Raw genomic sequence first — 21,547 nt, 5'->3', positions numbered from 1 at the left:
TCAACTCACGATGTTCGTATCTTGGTATATCGGGGTTTTTTTTTCGTATTTTTTTAATCTTTGTTTTCACTTTTAAAAAATGATGTCCGTGTACGTTGCGCGTATCCTGTAGAGCAGATCACGTGCAGATATAAATATGCACGGATGAGTTGAAATATAGATTTTATTTTCTTTCCAACGTTTCGCTAATTATGTAAAACATCGATCGGACTATTTATTCATTTTGTTAAAAACATTGTACGTACATTGCGATAATTGTTCGTGCAATTAATTAATAAACGCTTTGTCAAACGCATTGTATTGTTTCGTTCGCTTTCATTCTTCTTTGCACGATAATTTGATTCACGTTTAAAAGTTCTCTTTTTTCTCTTATACTTTTTTTTTTTTCTTCTTCTTCAAAGTTTGATATTACTATTCGTTTCACACAACGTATCTTGTGAATTTGAAAATCGCGCATCGTAATTCTTGCGGTGAATCGGGACGAAAATTTTCAACAAAACGGAAACACGAGTTACGGAATAATTGTCAGAAGTAAAACGAGAGTATAATTAAATTAATTAGGCATAACATAAATCAGCCTTCAGACCGTTCGTGGAAAGAAGAGGGGTTAAAGTAACGCGTGTTGTTCGAACCGTGACAGCCGCTGCAGGTGCGTGTTTAATTAAAATACTTTCGTGGTTTCGTTTGGCGCGCCCTTAAGGGCTTACGTGGCTCTCGAAGGTTAAAAGAAGAAATATTTTCTGTCATTTTTTTTTATTTTTTGTTAATATAATCAAAGAATCATTTTATCAAACTTGAAGCATATGAAAGAAGAATGTTTGAAATTTATATCGAAAAATTTGGAAAATTCAAACGTTCAGAACCGGTTTTCGGAGATTAAGTATTTTCGCGGTCGACACGATAATTCATGCGAGTTTTATCTGGAATTCAAAAACCAAATATTTTCTGTCAGTAGGTCAGCACAGCTAGCGATTGGACGATGGGTGAAAAAAAAAAAATAAAATTGAAGTACGATTTTTGGTACAATTTACACAATTTATCGTCTTGTAAAAAAGTGGCTATACTCACCTACCGACAGAAGATATTTGGTTTTTTGATTTCAGACAAACCTAGCACGAGTTATCGTGTCCACCGCGAAAATACTGGCTCTCCGAAAACCAATCGTCAAAAATTTTTCGATGAAAATTTTATGAAATTTCGTTGAAATATTCTTTTTTCATATGTCTTAGGTTTGGATGAATAATTCTTTTATTATACTTGTTTTTACAAGTTAGAGAAAATATGTTTTGCTCTTTAACCTTTGAGACCCACGTAGCCCCTTAAAAGTGTTCGTGGATAACAGTGGCAGGGATTATTTGATTACGATCGAGTACCACAATCGGCGTTCGGAGAAGTCCTTCTCTTTTAAACTCGTTTGGTTATTTCTTTTTTTTCTTTTAATTTTTTATCAACGTCCTCACGTATTTTCTCCAATCCATATTACAGGTACGAAATATTGAACTATCAAAAACTACCCAACGGGACTTACGACTACATACAAATCGGCGACTGGAATAATGGGACCCTCGCATTTTCCGGCCTCCCACAATCACGCGGCACTCAAATCGTCGAAAGTGTTTGCTCCAAGCCCTGCCCTCCCGGAAATTACAAGGTAAGTTTACCTGAAAGGAAAAAAACATTGTAAAAAAATAAGAACATTTCACGGGAAACAAACCGCAAAAATAAATTTTTAGCGATACTTTTCATTGCCGTGAAAATGGAAGAGTCTGTAGGTTTTGTCCGACAAACTTACGCGATGGTCTCGAAAACGGCGGAGTGAAAAATCTGAAGCTGATAAATTTTTGCAAGAAAAATGAGAAAAAAAGTTCATTTTCTGAAAAATAAAAAGGCTTATACATGTTTTTTTTTTTAATGAATATATAAACTGGGAAAAACATAATCGTTTGTCGATTCCAGAGAGGTTCGAAAACGTAAATATTCACTGAAATTAGAAAAAGTAATTTTCTTACATCACCGGAGAGGATTACAAGTAGAAAATTCTCGCTTTTCATATACGCGCACTAAAATTATATTATAACTTATGTTGTAAATGAAAAAGAAAGAAACAAAATTTTAACACTGTTTTTTCCTAAACCGCTAAAACGTCGAACGTAATTAAAAGATCTATCAACTCTCCCGCATTGTTGAAATTCTATCCAAACACGATCGATACGAATGGGTGGTAAAAATTGCACGTAATTGAAATATCAAAAAAGAGTTGTTTTTTTTTTCCCTCTCGACGCAAATTCTACGCAAGTCCGTCGAAAATTTTACTTTGAACGAGTTAAATCGAATCAGGACTTGACAAATCGGACGTAATATCGCGCAAACAGCGTTCGTCAAATTCGTAATTTCAGTCTTCGGTCAGCGGTGGTGGCGCAATTTCTGCCCTCGGGCCAAAAACCGAGGGGGAAACGTTTCGGGCGAGGCAGCGGGCGACGAGACGCGGGGGTCAAACCGCACTCGGACGATTTTGCATGTTTGGCCTTTCTCTAGTTTCATCGTACGTCTTCCCCAACGGGATGTTTCAGAGTCTCTGCGATCCGAACAGCGCGCACGTTTCTAACCGAAATTCCCCCTCCGTTTCAGTCTGCAAACGAACCGCGAACTTTCCGCGATCTAATCTAGCAGCGGTCGCCAAACCGCGAATCCGACAAAGATACGTCACGGCTCGCATTTCCCGGGCTCTGGATCCGACCCTTGCGCCTTGGCGTAACGCAAGTTTTTACACCCTTGCAGACGATTTTGCGATACAATTTTTTTTTTTCTTCCAACTTCCCGTTTCTCTGTTTTCAGAGTAAAATTCAAGTTATTGCAATTACTCGTAATGCGAAAAATAGTTCTCGACGTTTTCAAGTTTTGAGAATCACCACTTCCAATCATTATCAGACGGACGTCTGTATTTCTGTGTTTACGTATCTACGTGATCAGTTTTGTGAACGAGTTACAGGATTTCAATGGTTTTGGTGTCAATCGACGCGGCTTTTCTAAACTTAGAACCTGTTGGATTTTTGCTTCGATCGAATTAAAATTTCGATATCTTGAGAACGGATGAATGGATTTGAATGAAAATTTGCACCGTGAGGTTTTTTCGGTCGCTAGTCACAAATCTGAAGTCAGCTTGCGAAATCCAAAACGGGGATCCGATGCGGTGGGATTTGAATCGTTAATCACGAATCTGAATTTCTAATTCGAAAATCGAATTTTTTTTTTTATCTCTATGAACTTGAAACCTGCAGTGTGAGAACGGGAAATTCGAGAGCAGACCAGCTTAAAGCCGATTGTTTTGAGTAGTAATACAGCGCAGATTAGGCCAATTAAAGATTAGCAATTTCGTATTAAACTCGAGGGATAAACAATGGTATTCAAACAAACGGAGCCTTTTGAGGAAACTCGGTGTGAAATTTCGGTGTTTATCAGCAACGAGGCAAACGGGCGTATGCATAATATACAAGCTTTGAACGTTTGTACGTTATAGAACAAAAGTTTCGTATAAAACACGTGAAGAGAAACAGAGGGTGAGTGGAACAGACCTGAATCCAAGCATAGAGAAAGTTTGCACGCGAAAGTACGTACACGTGCTCACACGCGCCTGTGGCAGTCGCTTTGACTTCACTTTGCGTTGTTTAATTAGACCGGTACGAGGCACCGAATTGCCTACCTGCATTACTTTTTCACCCTTATGGACTATATTACGTACCTACCCACATTTTCACGGCTTCGCTGTTCGCGAGATTTCACGATACGCAGCTTTCTCCGCGATTCACGCAACTCGTTGAATAACCACGTCGCGTAATCTACGCAGAGTTGTGCAAGAAGCGAGAGAAGCTGAGAAGAAAAATCGGCAAACGTAAGAATGGACAAAAAAAAAAAAAAAATTGGCGAGGGGTAATCGTTCGAATTGATTGCTAATTAGCACGAATATTCGTTGTATAATATTATAGTAACGATGATGATTAGCGAGCGATTATTATCCTCGGTTCATTCACGCGTTACTCGACGCCGTGTAATTATAATTATCTATTGTGCAAATACGCCGCTCATGTTTGCCTCGCAATTACGGTCTTCAAAGTTCATCCCGTCTCATCGATTTCCTATCCTTCGCTGCTTTGACGTTTTTCTGCAGACTCGATTTGCGGATTTTTTACATGCTTGATTGGCCGACATACGCAATTCTCTGGCGAAAGTGGAAAAGTGGAAAGGAAACGGAAATAAACAGAACAGAACCTCGAGGTAAAAAATTTCACTCGAGGTTTCGTTTCATTTTTATGAATTTCTATTCGTAAAGTTATAAACTATGATTAATTTAGGCTGAAATTTCAAAGCGCTGAGAGCAGAAAGTTGATTAAAAAAAAAAATCTTTTTGCTACGATGAAAGTGTTTGCATAAAGAATTTTTGGTAGCAGTGAGCAGAAAATCATGCGTTGAAAATTCCTTGCGCCTATATGTGCCACTTTCGTAGTAGAATATTGACATTATTTTTCTTCACACACGCTGTACACATGATTTTTTGACTACATGGTTTTCAGCGAGGAAGATGTAAAAAAAAAAACAATTGTTTTCGTCAAAGTCTCACCAAAATCTTCTTCCAAAGTAATGCGAAATTGGGTAAAATTGTGAATTCCGAGGTCTTGACACCGGGCTTAATATATGCGTGAAATAACGTATTCCGCACCTTTTGTGACTCCTTTTACTTCCCCTTGGTATTCACCTCGTCGCCGCCGTTGACGTTTAAGGAGACAAGACTGAGACAACCGACGGTAAAATCTTGATGAAAATTTGATGCCGCCACCGTCTCGCATCATCCGCGCAGCGCTCTCGCACAGCCTCCTGTAATTAGCCTAATCTAACGATCCTCGTGCGGACGATTTATTTCGAAAAGCCGCTTTTAAGGGAAACAGGCGGCGAAAATAGGCCGGAAATGGGATGAAAAAATTCAAATTTCGGCGGTCAAGAACTGAAACAACTCGCGCTCACATTTTCTTTTCAAAAGTTTTTATTGGAGTTTTGACTACGAAATTCAGTGGTTCGAGTTTTAAAAATATAAATATCTAAGAACCAGGCGATATCTGACCGCGTTCTTGAGTTATTCTGGAATAACTAATGGAAAACGTCTAGTGAAAAAGGCGTGTAAACATGTGACACCAACATCCGAACGCACGGTGGACTTCAACGCTCAATATCTTTTTTTATTATTAACGTTTTCTTTACGCGTGCCGCTGATTTTCGTCGACAAAAATGCGACAAACAACTGAGAAATAACAAAAATTGCGTTTATTTTTTGAGTAGTTTGTAAAGGGCGAATTAATTGAATTTTTACCACATTTTCAGCCGTCAAAGCCTTCCTAGTCCACCTGAGCTCAATTTGGCGAATTTTATTTTCTTTATCGCCCTGAAAAGCTGGTTTCCTGATATTTTCACAGAACTTCAAGACCGGTGGCCAAGAGAAACGGTGCTGCTGGGCCTGCGTTCCCTGCGCCGACCACGAGATCGCCGACAAGGATCAACTCCAGTGCCATCCTTGCCCGAACGGACAATGGCCGAACGGCAACAAAACCGGTAAGAAGATTCTTCTCTCCGTTGACGTAAAAAGAGAGAAAAACAAAAATAAATGAAATCGGTGAAAAAAACAAGGGAGGAAAAAGCGGCTGGGTGGAATTGGAGACCAAATTAGCTCATGAATCAGATCAAATTTTGGGATCGCAATCTGGGGGGAAGACGAATGATCCGGGAATAGGGAGGGATGGAACGGTATGGGTTCGGAAGACGGGAGAAAGAAACTCGGACGTGTATATAAACGTCTGGTGCAGGATCTCTGTTGTTATAACGGGGAAAAATGTTATTTATCGCGTAGCTTCCTTCGCCTCTAGCGGCCATCAATCGCCGGTCTTTAGAAGTAATTTATGCCAGCGTGACTCGGGGGAACGGTTAACGCGACAATGCCGTCGGAGGAATTTTTAAACAAGTCGTTAGTCACCTTCTCCCCCGTACTTTACATCCTCATCCCTCCGCCCCTGTCTTCTTCTCTCCTTCCGACAAGTCGTCCGCGTTGCCGCTTAATATCGTTCCCCCGTATACGTCGGAACGCGTCGCTAAGTATTGTTCCCCTTCGATTTCGTCGCAATTACACCACCGCATGGGACGTGATCGTAACGAGGATCTTGGCGCCGCATCGCGTCGCGACGCGGATCCCCGAACTTTATCGTCGCATATCGGCTAATTCGATCACTCCGTCTCTCCGTCACGCCTTTCTCTTTCTCTGTCCCCGCCAACGAAAGAGTGCCTCGTCATCCCCGACGAGTACACCTCGTGGGGCGACGCCGAGGCCGTCGTCGCCATGACCTTCAGCGCCCTCGGACTTCTCGCAACCTTCGCCACCTGCCGCGTCTTCGTCAGGCACAACAACACCCCCGTCGTCAAGGCCAGCACCAGGGAGCTCAGCTACCTCATCCTCGCCGGCATCACCCTCGCCCATTTCGCGGTATGAGATTATGTCTAATCGACTGTTTTTCTTATTTGGTTTTGTTTTTTTTCTTTTTAACACCATTTTTCCATCAGGTCGAGACTTGGTTCTCAATCATTGTACGGCCGTTCGGCCTTTCTTGCTATCTCTTCTGGTTTCGTATCGTACGACAATATACGTACACATACGGGTGGAAAGGTTTTATCGTTTTACAATATTAATTTTTTATACCCTCGTATCAAGGGCTGCGACAGATGGACTGCCGTGTAAAAAGTGAGGCTTTAATCTACTTGAATGACGTATCGTTTCCACTTTTTATAAATTTTTTTCTCAACATTTGGTTCCTTTTTGTTTTTGGTTGTCGACTTTCTTTTTCGAACATCGGAGGGTTTAATTATTTTGTACTATTTTCGCCCTCTGTTTCAACAAACAATCATCCGACGTAATTTTAAACGATAAACTCCGAGCCTTGGAGTGAGTATATCAAACGTCTCTCCGGCTGTAGGAACTGTAGGCTTAAGAAGATAACAACAGCGGACCGGACGGCCAGCTACGGAGCATGATTAATTTGCGGACCAACTCGGTGTTAGCGGTACCGAAGCCGTTAAAATATTTTCGCAAGCTTAATTTTTCTTTCTTCTTGTTAGTTTTTTCCCTCTTTCTCTTTATCTTCTCTCTGTCTTTTTTTTTTTATTTTTTCAAAAATCATATTCCCAATGCAAATTAATCGTAATTGAGTTGAGAAACTCGAAGAAGAAGAAGAAGAAGAAGAAGAAGAAACCCTCGCGCCATATTCTTTGGGCACAAAGTTCAACTCGCTTAATATCGCAGTTGTGCAATCAGCTACCGCAAGAACCCGGAAAACCGCATACAAGCGTTTCGCCAAATTGAATATGGCATTCCGTATTCCGTTATGAATAAAGATGAATGCCGGAACACTGTTCCTCGGGTTTGCCCGAAGGTACGGAGAGATCGGTTGTTGATTTTTCGACTCTTCAAGTCGTAACCATTTCGAGAAGCTCCCTCTCGTTGAACCGTGAGAAAATAAAAATAAACAAAAATCCAGTAAAACTTGGTATAAACTCCCGATAGCGGTAATCCGGTTGATCCACGCGGAGCGTGGCCGAATTTTAGTTGCGATAACGATAAAACACTTCTCCAGGTATTCCCAATCCTGGCAAAGCCGAGCGGACTCTCGTGCGCGGTGAGCCGCTTAATGCCGGGAATAAGCTTCGCGATGATATACGCGAGCCTTTTGACGAAGACGAACAGAATAGCAAGGATTTTGGCCGGCTCGAAGAAGCGCTTTCCCACGCGAAAGCCGCTCTTCATGTCCGCCACGGCGCAGGTGAGTCCTCGAGATTACGCCGCGGCTCGAAAATCGGGCAGGATACAACATTTGTCTCTGATCCCAACGCAGGTCGTCATCACCTGCATCCTGATCCTTATCGAGGCGGGCGTCGCGACGGCGATGATGCTGCTGGACCCGCCGTTACCTCTGCAGGAATTTCCGGCTCGGGACAGATCCGTCCTGACCTGCGCCACGTCGCCGAGAGCCGTGCTCTCCCCTCTGGCCTTCGACGCGGTCCTGATAGTCCTCTGCACTCTCTACGCCGTCAAGACCAGGAACGTCCCGGAGAATTTCAACGAGGCAAAGTTCATCGGGTTCGCTATGTACACGACCTGCGTCATTTGGGTCGCGTTCGTGCCGATTTACTTCGGCAGCGAGTCCAAAGTGCGTGAAAACAAACGCCGGAGGGTAACCGCTCCTGGAGTTGGGTGTATGTCGTACAAAGAGTCCTTTCGAGTTACTTGGACTCGTTCAAAATCACGGAATTGCTTCAAGTCACGTGAAGTCACGTAAAGTTACGACAGTCGCCTGAAGTTATCGAGTCGTCGAGTCACCTGAAGACGCTTTAAATCACGCGAAGTAACTGAAAATCTTTCGAAATCTCGAGGTCCTGAAGTTATTTGTCGGTGCGGCTAACTCGAGGAGCGTTTCTCCCGTCGGTGAAACGAATGCCCGAGATTCAGCCGTCGGATTTCTAACGAATCGTCTCTGCCGCAGGTGATAACGATGTGCATGTGCGTGACCCTCAGCGCCTCGGTCACTCTTATTTTTCTCTTCCTACCGAAACTCTACATAATCGTCCTACGGCCCGAGCGGAATAACCGGGCCCTCTTCACCACCAGCAAGTCAATCAGGTGCCACATCGGGGCCCGAGTTGCCGCCGCTATCGCCGAGCCCCCGTCGAAGCAGACGATATATCGACTGTCGGGGGAATCCGAGGCGACCGAAGCCAGCAGTAAGTCACAATCGCGGTGTAGTTGACGCGATTGTAAATCCCCGCACAGATCCGCATGACAATGCACAACGGAAGAGCACCCCTACGATTCACGCGTTTCGAATTTCCCTGATTCAATCAACTCCCATTCCCATCCCCCCCCTTTCTCTCTGTTTCGCTCTCTATTCGCTGCGTGCAACGAACAATGCGCCGTTGTAATGCAAACCGGGAATCCAGTTTGATGCTAATGCTTTTTGTTGACGTACCGGGAGTAATTGCCAATCTTAAATTGGACTCTCCCCGCCTTGCCCTGGTTCTATTCTCATTTTCGTACAACTCCCGACAGACAGCTGCAGGGCGACGATCCAGCGCCGAACACTCAGCGTTCAGACGGGCGAGGAGCTGTTGGCCGATCTCTTCTGCATATCCTCCGAAGAAGATGACAAAGTTGGAAGAAGGGGCGGCGGGACGGAGGTGCCAAAGTCGGTTGTTACGAAATTGAACAATTCGATGGAAACTATCGTTTCGAGATCGATGGAGAAACTCTGCAGGTCGATCGAGAAGATATGCAATTCCAACGAGAGCGTTTACCGCGCGAAGGAAAGACCCCTCAAGGTTGACGATAACCCAATCGGAAATGGAAGGAGGAGATCTTCCCCGTCCATGTCAAAGGACTTTGGCATCCAGCTGCAGCTTCCGGATTGGGCTGAACTCGATCCGAAAAATTTAATCAACGATCTCCGCAAGTGGTGAGTATATTAATTCGGCAGGGACAAGCTCTTTGGAAACTGTTTAAAGTGTGATTTCACTACTGATTCGACGAAAAATCAATCGCCAACTTGGCCGAACTTGCAGGACATACTAATTGTAAGAGGAAACGAGTAAAAATATCCGAAGAACAGTACCGAGTTGGCGGCTAGTTTTTTTGGTGGAATCTTTTCCGAACCATCCGAAAAACAAACCGCCTCGGAACTCGCTTGTTCAGCGGTGCGTTTTTCCGTTGAAACGTCACAAGAGGGTAAATTTCAGCTCGCCGACGGTGCAGATGTTTCGTTCGTCATCGCGAAACGTTTCACCGACGAAAGACTGCGGCTGTCGTGAAAACGTTTACCAGATCGTTGCCGGTGATAATTGCGTGAATGATTGCAACGTTTATCGCCAATTTCACGACGCGACGAACGTCGGCGACGACGTCGACGAGGGGATCGTCGGTGTGAGGATACGGGAAGAGAACGACGTTCTTTCCGGCGACGACGAACCCGTTGTCAAGATCACCATCACTCTGGGGCAGAATTCGGCTGCTACTTCTGGAGGATGCCTCGTGGAGGAAACTGCCGGCGTTTGATCGTCGAGTGACGTATTTACGCGCACGTGAATCGTTACCGTTACTTTCTTTCTTTCTATTCATATTTATTCTTCTTTTTTTTTTTTTTCGAAACCTAATTACGCAGAAACTAGTCGAAGAGAGTTATATTTTTAACTCATCAAATTGCCCCGATCCGTTTTTAGTGATTTCGTCAACTCTAGTCATCGACGTTGTAGGACGCGTAGTATTCAATTGGCTGCGACGATGCGAACATCGATTTTTCTCAGACGAACAGTTTTTATCTCTCGAGAAGTTGCGCAGTCGTAGAAATAGAAGAAAACGAAAGGAAAGTTCGTGGAATTATGGGAATCTTGAAACAATATCGGTTCTTGATATACGATCGTAAATACGTAACGAACGCAATTCTAAATATATTCTTAAAAAGGAATACGTTCATTTTTTCTACTCTTGATGCTGATTTTGTTCGTTCGAATCGAACGTATTTAAAATATATATTTATAATAATTATTTCAATCAACATCCGCTAACTCGAACCCCTTTCGACATGAAATATTATCACCATTATTCTATGCAGATTTCAATCGATTTTCCTATCAATTTTTATATTCCAGTCTTTGAGGTATAATTTTCTAATTTAATACTCTGTACCGTCTATTAGTCGTCGGGAATAAATAAAAGGTTATCTACTTTGTGTATAAAATACTAACAAAAAGAAGAATCATAATTAGCGTATATATATATACGTACACATATATATATATATGTGTATGTATATAAGCTAACAAAAACTGGAGACGCGTAGCGAAGGGATCAAAATGTAGCAAGATTTTTTTTTTTTTTTTGCGTACTCTGAAATTGAAATTGAAATTTCGTAATGTTACATCTCTACCCGTCATTAGAGAAAAAGGAAAGAATAATTTGAACAATATTTAGGCGTACAAAATCTATTATACAAGTATATATAATATACATGTTGTATGTCAATAAATTTTCAAATAAAAAACGTATAAATATACCTACATATGTTACTCGCACACTGAGAAAGACGATTTTATTTTACCTGTCACATTTCCGCGAGTCGAGAAACTGAACATTTTTTCGTTGTGAAATAAAAAAAAAAAAAATGATATTCTAGTCCCGCGGGTTTGTTCGAAATGTGACAATTGTTGCTCCCGAAAAGTGTTTTTCTTAATGTGCGTGTGTTTGTATACGTAGGCATTTAGATTAGGATATTCATACAAGGAAGGGGAGGGTCTCGACTTGTCTAAATAATTATCGACAACTCTGTAAGGTGTTTGTTCAGTCCTTATCCGTTATCTTCGTGTGTTGAAAAGTGTTTCATTTCTTTCCAATTCTTATAACGCACAGATCAGTGTGCTGATCCCACTCGCCTATCAAAGTTGTTATCATGATCTTTCGTTACCGAATTGGTCCGACGGCGGTTCCAATCCAACAATAATTGTCTAGTATCCCTCCCTTGAGATGCAATTAATAATCGTAGACTATATCGTACACACAATTGTGAATACACGAGTCGTTACGCTTATCGTCGTTTCGTTTTATCGACGACATCCCGGACGTAACTTATTGTAGTTGTGCTATTATCGTTTCGGTCAAGTCGATATACTTGTACGTTTGGCAGAGAGAGAAAAAGAAACGTTTCTCTTTCTTTTTTTTTGTTTACACCATTTTTCGTTGAATTATTACGACGTGGAAATTAATATCTACGTACGTGTAACGTAATTTTAGCGCAATGTATATTCTATTGTTAGAGTTGAATTAAAAAGAAAAACAAATTTTTTAACACTTCGTCAGATGATCGAAATCACTCCGTCGGTTTATACCCTGCGAACGTTTGAGGATTAATGTAAAATTTGAAGGTGAAGGTAAAATTTTATTCAACTTTTTTTCATCGTCAAATGATTTTACATACCTACTTGAACGAGAATTTTTTTCATCTTCACTGTATGTTTCTAACGCACGATTTCAGTAAAACTGTTTGAAGTCTGGAGTTTTTTTTTCACGTACTATAATAATTTTCAGCACAGCGGTAAAAAAAAAAAAGAAAAAAATACTGACGCGAGTCCGCAATATTTCAATCTATGCAGAGTAAATTCACTGCAGCGGCACAGGCGAAGCAATTGGTTGGAAACAAAAATTCCATAGCTCAATTCGAATGGATAAATCGACCCATGGGATAGTCGTAGCTGTACATGCAATCGAGTCGGCTCATACGAACGGCGGATTCAACAACAAAAAGGAAAAAATAGAAGACGGAACGAATGTAGAAGAAAAAAAAAAGGAACGAGCGAGCTGAAAAAAAAACGTGGAAGAAAAACCACAGCGTTGAAAGAATAAAGGTATCAGGTATTTAAAAAAAAAAAAAGTGCGATTCGTTGGACAAATGTCGCGTTTTGGTTCGTGGAGCGAGTATGGAAATCTGAAGCGAAGCGTGCAAGGTGATCAACTCGCCGTGACAAATGTCGCTTAACTTTGACCCGGTAAAATCGGTAACGCTGCCCTCGGGATCCACGAGTAATCGTGATTATGATTACGGCGGATGATCCGCAGCATGCTGCGGTGCGGAACCCGCGACGAAAAGCTCTGATTGCCGCAATCAATTTCAATTGCAAATCAATGACACCGCGCTGTATTTCCCATCCCTCCACGTTTTCGCGGACGCGTACAGAGTTGAGGGTGGGGGTGGGTTACAGCTTGGACGGTATAAAATCATACCTATTTCTAGGAGTTTTCTTTCTTTTGTTTTCTTTCAAGTGCCGCTATTTTGTTATTAATTTCAATGAAAAAATTCTAAAATATTCTTGAAACTATAAGCAATGAAGCCCTGAAACTCAAATTCCTCCAAGTGTTTTCATTTTCTTTGAAAAAAAAAAAAAAACCCTAAAGAGTCGGTATGATTTTATACCGTCCGAGCTTTAACCCCCACCCCCTCAATTTTCACATCAGTGGGGCAACATTATTTCGCTGAAGTTTTGCTTTCTTAATTTTTCTTCTTCTTAGGTTTTCGCAAACTTTTGCGGACAATTGCAAAGACCAAATGTTGGACCTTCCGAAATGTTTTTTTTTCGTCACCGAGTTGAAGCGCTTTCGGTTTTCAATTGATTCTTGGCTCTTGAGTATTGTTTCCCCCGCGGACGGGAAAGCATTTTGTCGAAACTGCGAAAGAGGGAATCTGGCATCTGGTGCAGGCACTTAGATCTCGGCTGCTTTTTAACTCTCCGGCTACCCGAATTCAAAGCCGAACACACATCCGTGCAGGGCGTAACGATTCTTCTTCTTTTCCCCCTGTTCTTCTTTATTTCTTCCTTTATTTCGTTCTTCGAAACTAAATTCGAACTACACTTTAACTCAGTAATTTCCTTTCTCTCCGTAAAATCGAGGGCGAATCGTAAACCGCATCTTTACTTCAGCTGTCCGTTACTAATTATCGTATCGTTCATTGGGTATACTTTATACTTACTTATTATTGCTCCCAGGAACCTGACAAACAGCACCATCAAACAAACGGATAAACAAATATCTCAAAAAGTGTATTCATACGCCAAGAAAAACGTGAGTAAAAATTATCCGATCATCTTGATGAAGCCCGCAATAAAAGAAGAAAGGTGGAGAGAGGACCGCTTATCGCAACTATTAGTCATTGTCGTCGGTCGCGCTTAGCTCGAATGACCGAGCAAATTCTCCGGCATTAGTACCGCATCGCGTGATCCGCAGACCACGAGTCGTGCAATTTTGTCAGGTCGTTGCCGAAGCTCGTATCACCGTGGCGAACGAGATACAACTGCCAAGTTGTGGTCGAATTATTCACACAAGCACTACGGAATTCGACATGTAAGAAAAAGATCACAATTCTATTAAAATTTCGTATACACATGTCTGCAAAAAATATTTTATCTCAGCCGCATGAAATATCTTTGGTACATGTAATATTATGTTTTCGAGTACGCTGAATCCAAAAATTACTTCCATTCCACTCCATCGCGTACAGTATTTTTGGAGGATGCAAGGTGTTTGCACAAAGAAAGCTTAACAGTAAGTCTCACTTTGATACATTTTAAATAGAAGTCAGAAATCATTTTCGCATAGGATTTTTAGAATCAAGAACAGAATACCAGATTTCGAATTAAACGGAAGTTTCACTTTGAAACTACAAACACGAGTTCGAGAAAAAAATTGACGTGATGGAATTTTTTTTAAATCTATAAGAAACGGTATAAAAAACTTGTAGTGTTTTGGTTGTAGACCTGTGACATTATACGTGTTCTTTTTTTTTTTTCATTTCTGTCTAATACGTTTAATAAAAAAACTCTGCTTCTACTAGGCGGATCCGCGAAACCTTGGCACAATAATTCAGGATGAAGAGACTCGGGCGAAACGTTGCGGCGACAAGGATGCGGGAATTGAACGTTGCATTGCGGCCGCTTCGAATCGTGTCGCAGATTCTGGGCCTGAACATACAGGGAAAATGGGGTAGGGCCTACACACTCTGGGTCTTCCTGGTGGTGGGAGGGCTGCTTTACGGGAGTTTCGTCTTCCTGTTGAGCGGAAAGGCGGAGACGCTGACCAACATCGACTCGCTGATTTTGTGGGCGCAGGCGGCGGCGAACGCGATCCTGGTGGCGGTTATCCTGGTCACATGCCTCGTCCAACCGCACCGTTTCCTCTTTCCGATTCAGGACATGAGACGGGTCGACGTGGTGCTCAGGTGGCTTGAAACCCCGTTGAAAACACCGCCTCGCGGACTAATCGCCATCGGCGTTTCTTCTGCTTTCAGGTATCTCGGTGCCAGGATAACGAACGCGTGGCTCCGCCGCAGGCAGCTCGTCCAGATTTCAATGTCATTGGCCTTCCCGGTGGTCCTTGGATACCGGGACCTCTTCAAGATGTTCCAGTTCAGCTCTGTCCTGATCCTCGTCCACTGTCTCTGCTACGGCTACGCGGTCTCGTCCACCATGGTCATCGACTGCCTGTTCGTCGATTACCTAGCCGTGATAACCGACCGGTTTTCCGAGCTCAACCGAGTGCTCAAGGCCTTTGTCGAGCATCGCAAACCGCCCGTTGGCCTGGGCCTCGTCTTCGTTGCTGCCGACTCCGATCGAGGAACCCTCGGCAAGGAGAACGCGAGGATCGTCGCAAACGTCGAGAAACTTCGACTAGCTCATCACGACCTTTGTGAGATCTCGAAGAAGGTGAGGAGGACGTTGGGACACCGATACCATGGAGACTACGTAAGAAGCACGAACTCAAATTGGGGAATTGACGAAAATTGTCACGTTAATCGTACACGTTATGTTTATTTTCTGTACCACTAGCGACGCCAGTGGTTCTTTTGCACCAAAGTGTCATTGGTTCCATGGATGCCCAAGATCGGTCAATCGATGATCTTGCAACGTGATCGGTAGAACCGCCTTATACTCCCTCCACCAGCGTCATCTTATATCGAGCAGTTATTTGTTCACATGGGGTTCGTGCTCCTTGTGTAGTCTCCATGACCAAGACGTTGAACCGGTTCTTTCGGAGTGGTCCAATTCACTTGACGGTCCAACATGAACTCACACTTTTACCTAGCGCGGGAAATGGGTTCGAGGAAGTGTTTCGTCGAGGAAGGTCATTGGATTGACTTGTGCGAAATCAAAAGAATAAGTTAAAGATGCAATTAGTGAAATTGAGTTTGAAGAAAACGAAAGAAATTTGCAATTGAATTATTTTGCAAAAGCCGATCCAATGACCTTTCTCGACGAAACTCTTCTTCGAATTAATCTCCTTGGGCCACGAATCCTAAATTGAAGATGAGTTTGTTCGTCAAGCTTTTCTGACTCGACGATGCAGGTGAACGGATCCTTCGGTGTCCAGCTCCTAGCCATCACAGCGATTTCTCTCGTCATGGTGACCGGGCAGCTCTACGAGGCTTACCACTTCATCCTGCTGGAGCAGAATCCCGCCGAAATAGCAGTCCAGAAGGTGATGTGGTTCACTTTCTACGTCGGGCGTCTTTCCTACGTTAGCTACGCGTGCAGTCGGGCCAGCAACGAGGTGATTTTCGTTTAAGGGGTTACACATACCCGGAACGGCTAAAACTAGGGTTATGTTTGAGAATTTTTTTTCCAGTATCAAACTGAATTTTATTCAACAACCATTACATATCTTTTAAAGTATGACACGTTATCTACAGTGTGTGAAAATTTGGTTGAAAAATTTCAAACGGTAAAAAAGTTACAGTAATTTTTCCCGGGGCGTGTTTATGTTTATAGCATTTGCGTTACTAGACGTACCTCAACTATTTTGTATCTGAGAAAAATTTTTTTTGAAGGAGATAGATGAAACTAGTACTCATCGAGTTGGAATTTGAAAATTCAATTTTTTCGGATCACGTCAGTCTCTGGAATAAAACGGGTGATTTTTTGCCTCAAAAAAGGTATATGTAACCCCTTAAACCGTAAAGGTGGTCTTTCCGTAACATCCCGATCCTTAAAAAGCTCTACCGGTAAAAACTCGAGGCCAGGAAGTTACGGAGAGTCTGACAATTTTTGCCTTCTCTTTCGGCGCAGGCGAGTCGCACCGCTGTTATCATCTATGAGATTCCTTTGCACCAGGCGTCGAGCCTTCTGAGCACTCAGGTAAATTATGTTTCACCTTTTTTTAAAACTTATACCTGTGGCTATGTCGATCTCCCGACCGTTTCAGATTCAGCACTTCTGTCTTCAGATGTCTCAAGAGAGTCTGAATTTCAACGCCTGCGGATTCTTCACCATCGATCGGAGACTACTCAGTGCGGTAAGTTGTAGCATTGAGAGTCTTGATCGGACCGCGTCAAGCCCTCTAAATTTCGTTCCAGATCGTTGGAGTGGTTTCAACCTACTTGGTGATACTGATACAAATGGACAGGAAAACAGTATGCAGTTAGGTATTGGAACGTCAGTTGTCAGGATAAATAAAAAACCAAACAATCGATACCCTTATCGCCCCGCAATTCGCACCCTGATGAGATATTTGCGTCTAGATCCCTTTTACTTAAGTATCATATTAAGTTTTCTCAGTTTTTACTTGTATAACGCTCTCCATCTAGATCACGATGACGAATTGGGTAACGTCGAAACAAATTCACTCACGCTTGTAAAACCGATCAAACTCAGGTCGAAGAATCCGTCGCATCGGTCACGAAAAAGAGCTGCTCCTGGACTTGGAATGAGATGTGGAAGGCTTCGTCATCAAATTTGTAAAACCCTTTCTTGATCCGCATTGCGTTGATCGGAGAGGCAGTCTTGTTCGCCTGCAAGACAAATCGATAATAATATCAGTCATTCAGATGATTGAGAGACTCGGCGGGGTCTCGAGAATAAAACGCTCGCCTCTGCGTTGGTGACATAGCGGGTGAACACATGAGCGAAGCACGGGTGGTCCAAGTGCAATTCGTTCAGAGGCCTTCGACCATGCCGTTTCATCGCTTCGTAGTTCCGATAGATCTGCTCGGTGAGGAATTATGAAATAAAGAAATATCAGTTGAATCACTAAGTCGAACAATTGTTTTACCGAAAGATTATTTATCCGAAAAAGGTTTTTCAGGATAGTTTGTATACCCAATGAACAAATCACAGAATGTATAAGAGATGTGGAAAATTGATATTTATGAATTTGAAATTAAGAACGGCAAACACTTTGAAAATCCAATGAACCGAAAAAATGTGTCGAAAATAAAAGTTGCCAAGAAGTAAAATTTCGATCCGGAAAATGTAGAATGACCAAAGCTCCGAATGATAGGATGCGCTTGTCCCTGGTATAGTGCTGGTAGACAACGACGGTATCTATTAACCGGCACTGAAACTGGTAGATAATATGCTTTCGTTATTTTGGCCCTTCTGTACCAATGAGATTCGGTACATTGACTTGTCGAATTATGGATGTTTCGCTTCGATAAAATTCGGATTTGTGAATTTCCGCAAAAAGTACGACTCTGAAAGTTGAACACTCGTCTTTTCCAGTATTTCATACTTATGTCAAATCGATATTTTGCCCGTCGTAATCTTGCTTATTCTTAAGAGGTATTTCTGTATGAATTTATTTCTACATATTCGCGTTCTCAATTTTTATTCTTTTACCAACACAGTTTTTCCTAGTTACGTCTTTTCTACGTTTTCAATTTTCGTTAATTTGATTTTCGGCATTTCTATCCGTCGACCTTTTAGTCTTTCGGAAATTTTGCCTCCAACCCCTCGAAATCTTACCAACTTACACGTATCTCGTGAAGCGTTTATCGCATATAGAAGTAGCGAAAGACGGTAACGTTCCAACTTTTGAACATTCGGTGTAATCGTCCCAATGAACTTCGACTCGCACCTATCGCGTCTTTCGCAAATTCGTAGAAACACGACGTCAGAAGAGTCGCTCGTCATCCGCCTTGCGTTGTCGGATTGATCCCAATCACCCTGGCTACAATAACGAATACAGGCATCTAGGATGCAGCTTATTTTTTCGTGATACGTTGGATCCCGAATGAGATGAGAAAACCTCTCAAGTATACTCGATTGTTGTGCCCTTACTTTGAGATCCACAAGACAAATTATTCCTCGCGAATAGGCGAAACCGCAGGTACTTTGAGGATGGTGCTTAGCGGAAATTAAACTCGCGGTTATAGTTCAGACGGAGGTAAAACTCGTCGGAGGCTAACGAGGGCGGTGCTGGGACGGAGACGAGCTTCGGACTCATTTGCTTAATTGCATTTCACATGCTCGTATCTACGTAGGGTACGTACCTGTGGGGATGCGGAAACCAGCCTCGTCGTGTCAAGTCTTGTGCAATACGGGTGCGCCGCTGGTTAATGACCGTGCGCCTATACCTATCGACTCTCCTCCAAATGTCACGTGATCGTATCTCGTCCCTTTTGATTCCAGATAGTGGTATCGAGGAAATTGGATCACCGCTGGTACCGGTGCGACGGAAACTCCAGACTTACGGAAGTCATGAATTAGGTGCGTTTTCTTGTTCCAATGAAAATTCACTCTATTTTTTACAACCATGGACGACCAACTTTTTCATGATTTGGCCAAATTAATCTATCGATCGATCCGTTCTCATTTGTCCAAAATTTATTTTACATTGTACAATCATGATAAATTGGAGTTTATGAGGGTAAGAAAGAGATTATGATGAAAAACCAGTTACTTCATCTGACGAAAATCCAACGAAGTAGACAGAATATCGTAAGATTCATTACGTTTCATTTCGTATCTGGATATTTTTTTTTTTTATCATTAATAAATCCTGATTTAGGAGTCCCACGATCTTTGTCTTAAAGGTGACCGAGACTCAAAATCGAAACTTTTGAAACAGAGAGAACGAGAGGCACAAATGGAACTCCAACACAAAGAGCAGGTGGGCCACAACTTCTTCGTGCTCGGCATTCAATTGGTGGGCTACAACTTCTTCGTGTTCGGCATTCACCTGAACGTTCAGGTGAATGCCGAACACGAAGAAGTTGTAGCCCACCTGCTTGATCAACTCCGCGGAGTTAAACCCGTAGAAGGGGCTGCCAAGAAAGAAGCAGAGCCTCAATCATGCAATGTAATTTTTTTGAAATTATTATATGAAATATTTTCTCTTCATAATGTATCTATTTCATGTAACTATTCGATTTTTTTAAACTTCGTATACCATGATATGAATACTATATTTGGGAGTAACGAAAGGCTTACCATGATTTTCCTAGTCCGACTAAACAGAGCGGTTTTGGTCCAATCTGGGTCTTTTTCAACATCACCTTCCAACAGGCTATCATCTGTGAACGGATAGTCTTCGAAACGTTCAGCATTTTGTGTTGGGTATTCTCCGTTTGATTGTTTTTTCTCCTTTTGAGATGAGGTATGAGGTATGGAAAAAAACCATCAACCGAAGAATACCCGAACATATCAACCGAAACGTCAGGACCAAACCATCGAAATCTAAAACACTGCGACAATCATAGAAAAAGCGGAGGATTTCTATCGAAGGTCAAGCGCAATTTTATCAACTAAACGAAACACTATGAATAATTTTGTACATTTCTAATTCATGTTTTTACCTAAAGGACTAGACATATTAAAGTGAATCTCAATTGAATTTCACAATCACGAATAACTTACATGTTTATTCTTCATTTTCTCCTTATTGAGCACTTATATTTTTATTTCAGTACAACTTACGGCGCTTAGCAAGCTCAAAGGTTAAAGGCAAGTAAGTGAAACTATACGCTTTTTTACCTAAGCATTGTGTATTCAAAATTATCTCTTCGTAATTCAGGTATTTCAACAAATTTTCAAGTAGTCAACTAAGCTTGAAATTATAGTCATGTTTAAAGTAGCTTTATAATACATAATGTTATGACTTGATTCCACAACTATTGATGTATTTTTTCGTCCTCAGTAGATCTTGCATCTCTTTTGATTCTAACAAATAGAGTTGCTTTGACCTTTATCTTGCGATAACTGAATACTTGTGACAGTGTTTAGTTCAAAATTCCCTTGTAGTAACATCCCATTGTTATACCTTCAGAACAGCGCCGAATCATCGGCAACCCAGCCAACCTCAGTATCACAGTTGTCCAAAGCTCCGCCAGATAGCGCAACAAGTTGGTTCAAACCACGGTCTCACATCCAGCGGTTCAAACATTAGCGCCAATTTCTTCCCGACTGGTGGCGCTTTCACGAATTATTTTTACCGCAAGCCGGGCAGTGGGATCAGTTCAAATTGCGAGGTAAAAAAAACTCTGGTAAACCTCCGAAGAAATTGTACGCAGTTTCATTTTATGGTTATTAACGATCGACCGCATCGCATTTCCCGTACCATTAAATTTCCTTGATAATCGAGAATCGCGACGCACGCTTACTTACCACCAGTGTGTATCGACGAATATGTATACACCTGTAGGTTTGCGATGTGAAACGATTTGTAGCAAGAATTATTACCCAACTAACGAGAGCCGCGGCGTTCCTGGTCGACGCAGAAGGAGATGAATTACACGTTCAGGCATCAGGCGTTGCTGGGCTTTGCACCGGACTGATGCAGTCACTCTTTGCCGGTCTGTTATTGCTATGGATCGAGAATATTAAACTTCCGGCACTTGTGTTTTGCTCCCGAGAGACGCGCGGGTCAAGGATACGCGCACGCTGGGGCTGAACGTGTTTTCAGAAAGATGATATATACTCCAGGTACGCGAGAGGAGTTCGATACTTTAAACAGGAAGTTGTGCCAACTAATTTTCCAATCTTGTTTCAAGATATTGACTCACTAATTTCGAGGCACAACGATAGAAAAATTTCAATAACAACGGGGGAGCGGATCGTGAATAATTACACACAACTTTAATACTGCAGGGTAGATTTATTTCAATAAAAAATTACAATCGTACGGTGATTGTTTGATTAAAAAATTTCATTTCTT

At 42.1% G+C, this 21,547-nt stretch overlaps 2 protein-coding genes and 1 long non-coding RNA gene across 13 annotated transcripts in view; 2 read left to right on the top strand and 1 right to left on the bottom strand.

The window, feature by feature from the left end:
- LOC124213681 (metabotropic glutamate receptor 1-like) overlaps nt 1-12,146 on the top strand; it is a 47,912-nt gene extending 35,766 nt beyond the window's left edge. For all 5 annotated transcript variants that reach the window (XM_046615220.2, XM_069134089.1, XM_069134091.1 and 2 more), the window contains 8 exons: nt 1,486-1,651; nt 5,463-5,598; nt 6,318-6,520; nt 7,665-7,850; nt 7,923-8,237; nt 8,571-8,808; nt 9,134-9,536; nt 9,817-12,146. In XM_046615220.2, the coding sequence (XP_046471176.1) occupies nt 1,486-1,651; nt 5,463-5,598; nt 6,318-6,520; nt 7,665-7,850; nt 7,923-8,237; nt 8,571-8,808; nt 9,134-9,536; nt 9,817-10,132 (1,963 nt within the window). In that variant the 3' untranslated portion in view covers nt 10,133-12,146. The remainder of the gene's footprint in view (nt 1-1,485; nt 1,652-5,462; nt 5,599-6,317; nt 6,521-7,664; nt 7,851-7,922; nt 8,238-8,570; nt 8,809-9,133; nt 9,537-9,816) is intronic.
- A 1,570-nt stretch (nt 12,147-13,716) lies between these two features.
- Nucleotides 13,717-19,947, top strand: LOC124213683 (putative gustatory receptor 28b). 7 transcript variants are annotated; one of them, XM_069134093.1, is made up of 8 exons: nt 13,717-13,966; nt 14,457-15,324; nt 15,965-16,168; nt 16,684-16,909; nt 16,971-17,039; nt 19,024-19,101; nt 19,463-19,693; nt 19,839-19,947. In XM_069134093.1, exons 2-7 carry the CDS (start codon nt 14,491-14,493, stop codon nt 19,624-19,626), a joined length of 1,575 nt encoding a protein of 524 aa, XP_068990194.1. In that variant the 5' UTR covers nt 13,717-13,966; nt 14,457-14,490; the 3' UTR covers nt 19,627-19,693; nt 19,839-19,947. The 7 variants fall into 7 exon arrangements, with proteins under 7 accessions (XP_068990194.1, XP_046471183.1, XP_046471180.1 ...); XM_046615227.1 differs by lacking the exons at nt 19,024-19,101; nt 19,463-19,693; nt 19,839-19,947 and adding an exon at nt 17,202-17,325 and having other exon boundaries at nt 16,684-16,752; nt 16,820-16,909; XM_046615224.2 differs by lacking the exons at nt 19,024-19,101; nt 19,463-19,693; nt 19,839-19,947 and having other exon boundaries at nt 14,457-14,840; nt 14,910-15,324; nt 16,971-18,004.
- On the bottom strand, nt 13,966-19,625 carry LOC138190535 (uncharacterized). The gene is made up of 4 exons (XR_011176545.1): nt 18,885-19,625; nt 17,485-17,598; nt 17,245-17,405; nt 13,966-17,003 (listed from the first exon to the last, which is right to left on the bottom strand). It is a non-coding gene; the product is annotated as an uncharacterized lncRNA (long non-coding RNA).
- Nucleotides 19,948-21,547: the final 1,600 nt, after the last annotated feature.

The sequence above is a fragment of the Neodiprion pinetum genome, chromosome 3 (assembly GCF_021155775.2).
Source record: "Neodiprion pinetum isolate iyNeoPine1 chromosome 3, iyNeoPine1.2, whole genome shotgun sequence".
NCBI classification, from domain to species: domain Eukaryota; kingdom Metazoa; phylum Arthropoda; class Insecta; order Hymenoptera; family Diprionidae; genus Neodiprion; species Neodiprion pinetum.
Note: the sequence above shows the minus strand (reverse complement) of the source record. Positions and strands in the feature narration are given on the sequence as shown.

Bases quoted from the DNA above. Each gene is read 5' to 3' on its own strand.
- LOC124213683 (XM_069134092.1), top strand. From the start codon at position 14,491: ATGAAGAGACTCGGGCGAAACGTTGCGGCGACAAGGATGCGGGAATTG. The intron at 16,169-16,683 runs GTGATTTTCGTT...CTTTCGGCGCAG, and splicing joins GCAGTCGGGCCAGCAACGAG to GCGAGTCGCACCGCTGTTAT. The intron at 16,910-16,970 runs GTAAGTTGTAGC...ATTTCGTTCCAG, and splicing joins ATCGGAGACTACTCAGTGCG to ATCGTTGGAGTGGTTTCAAC.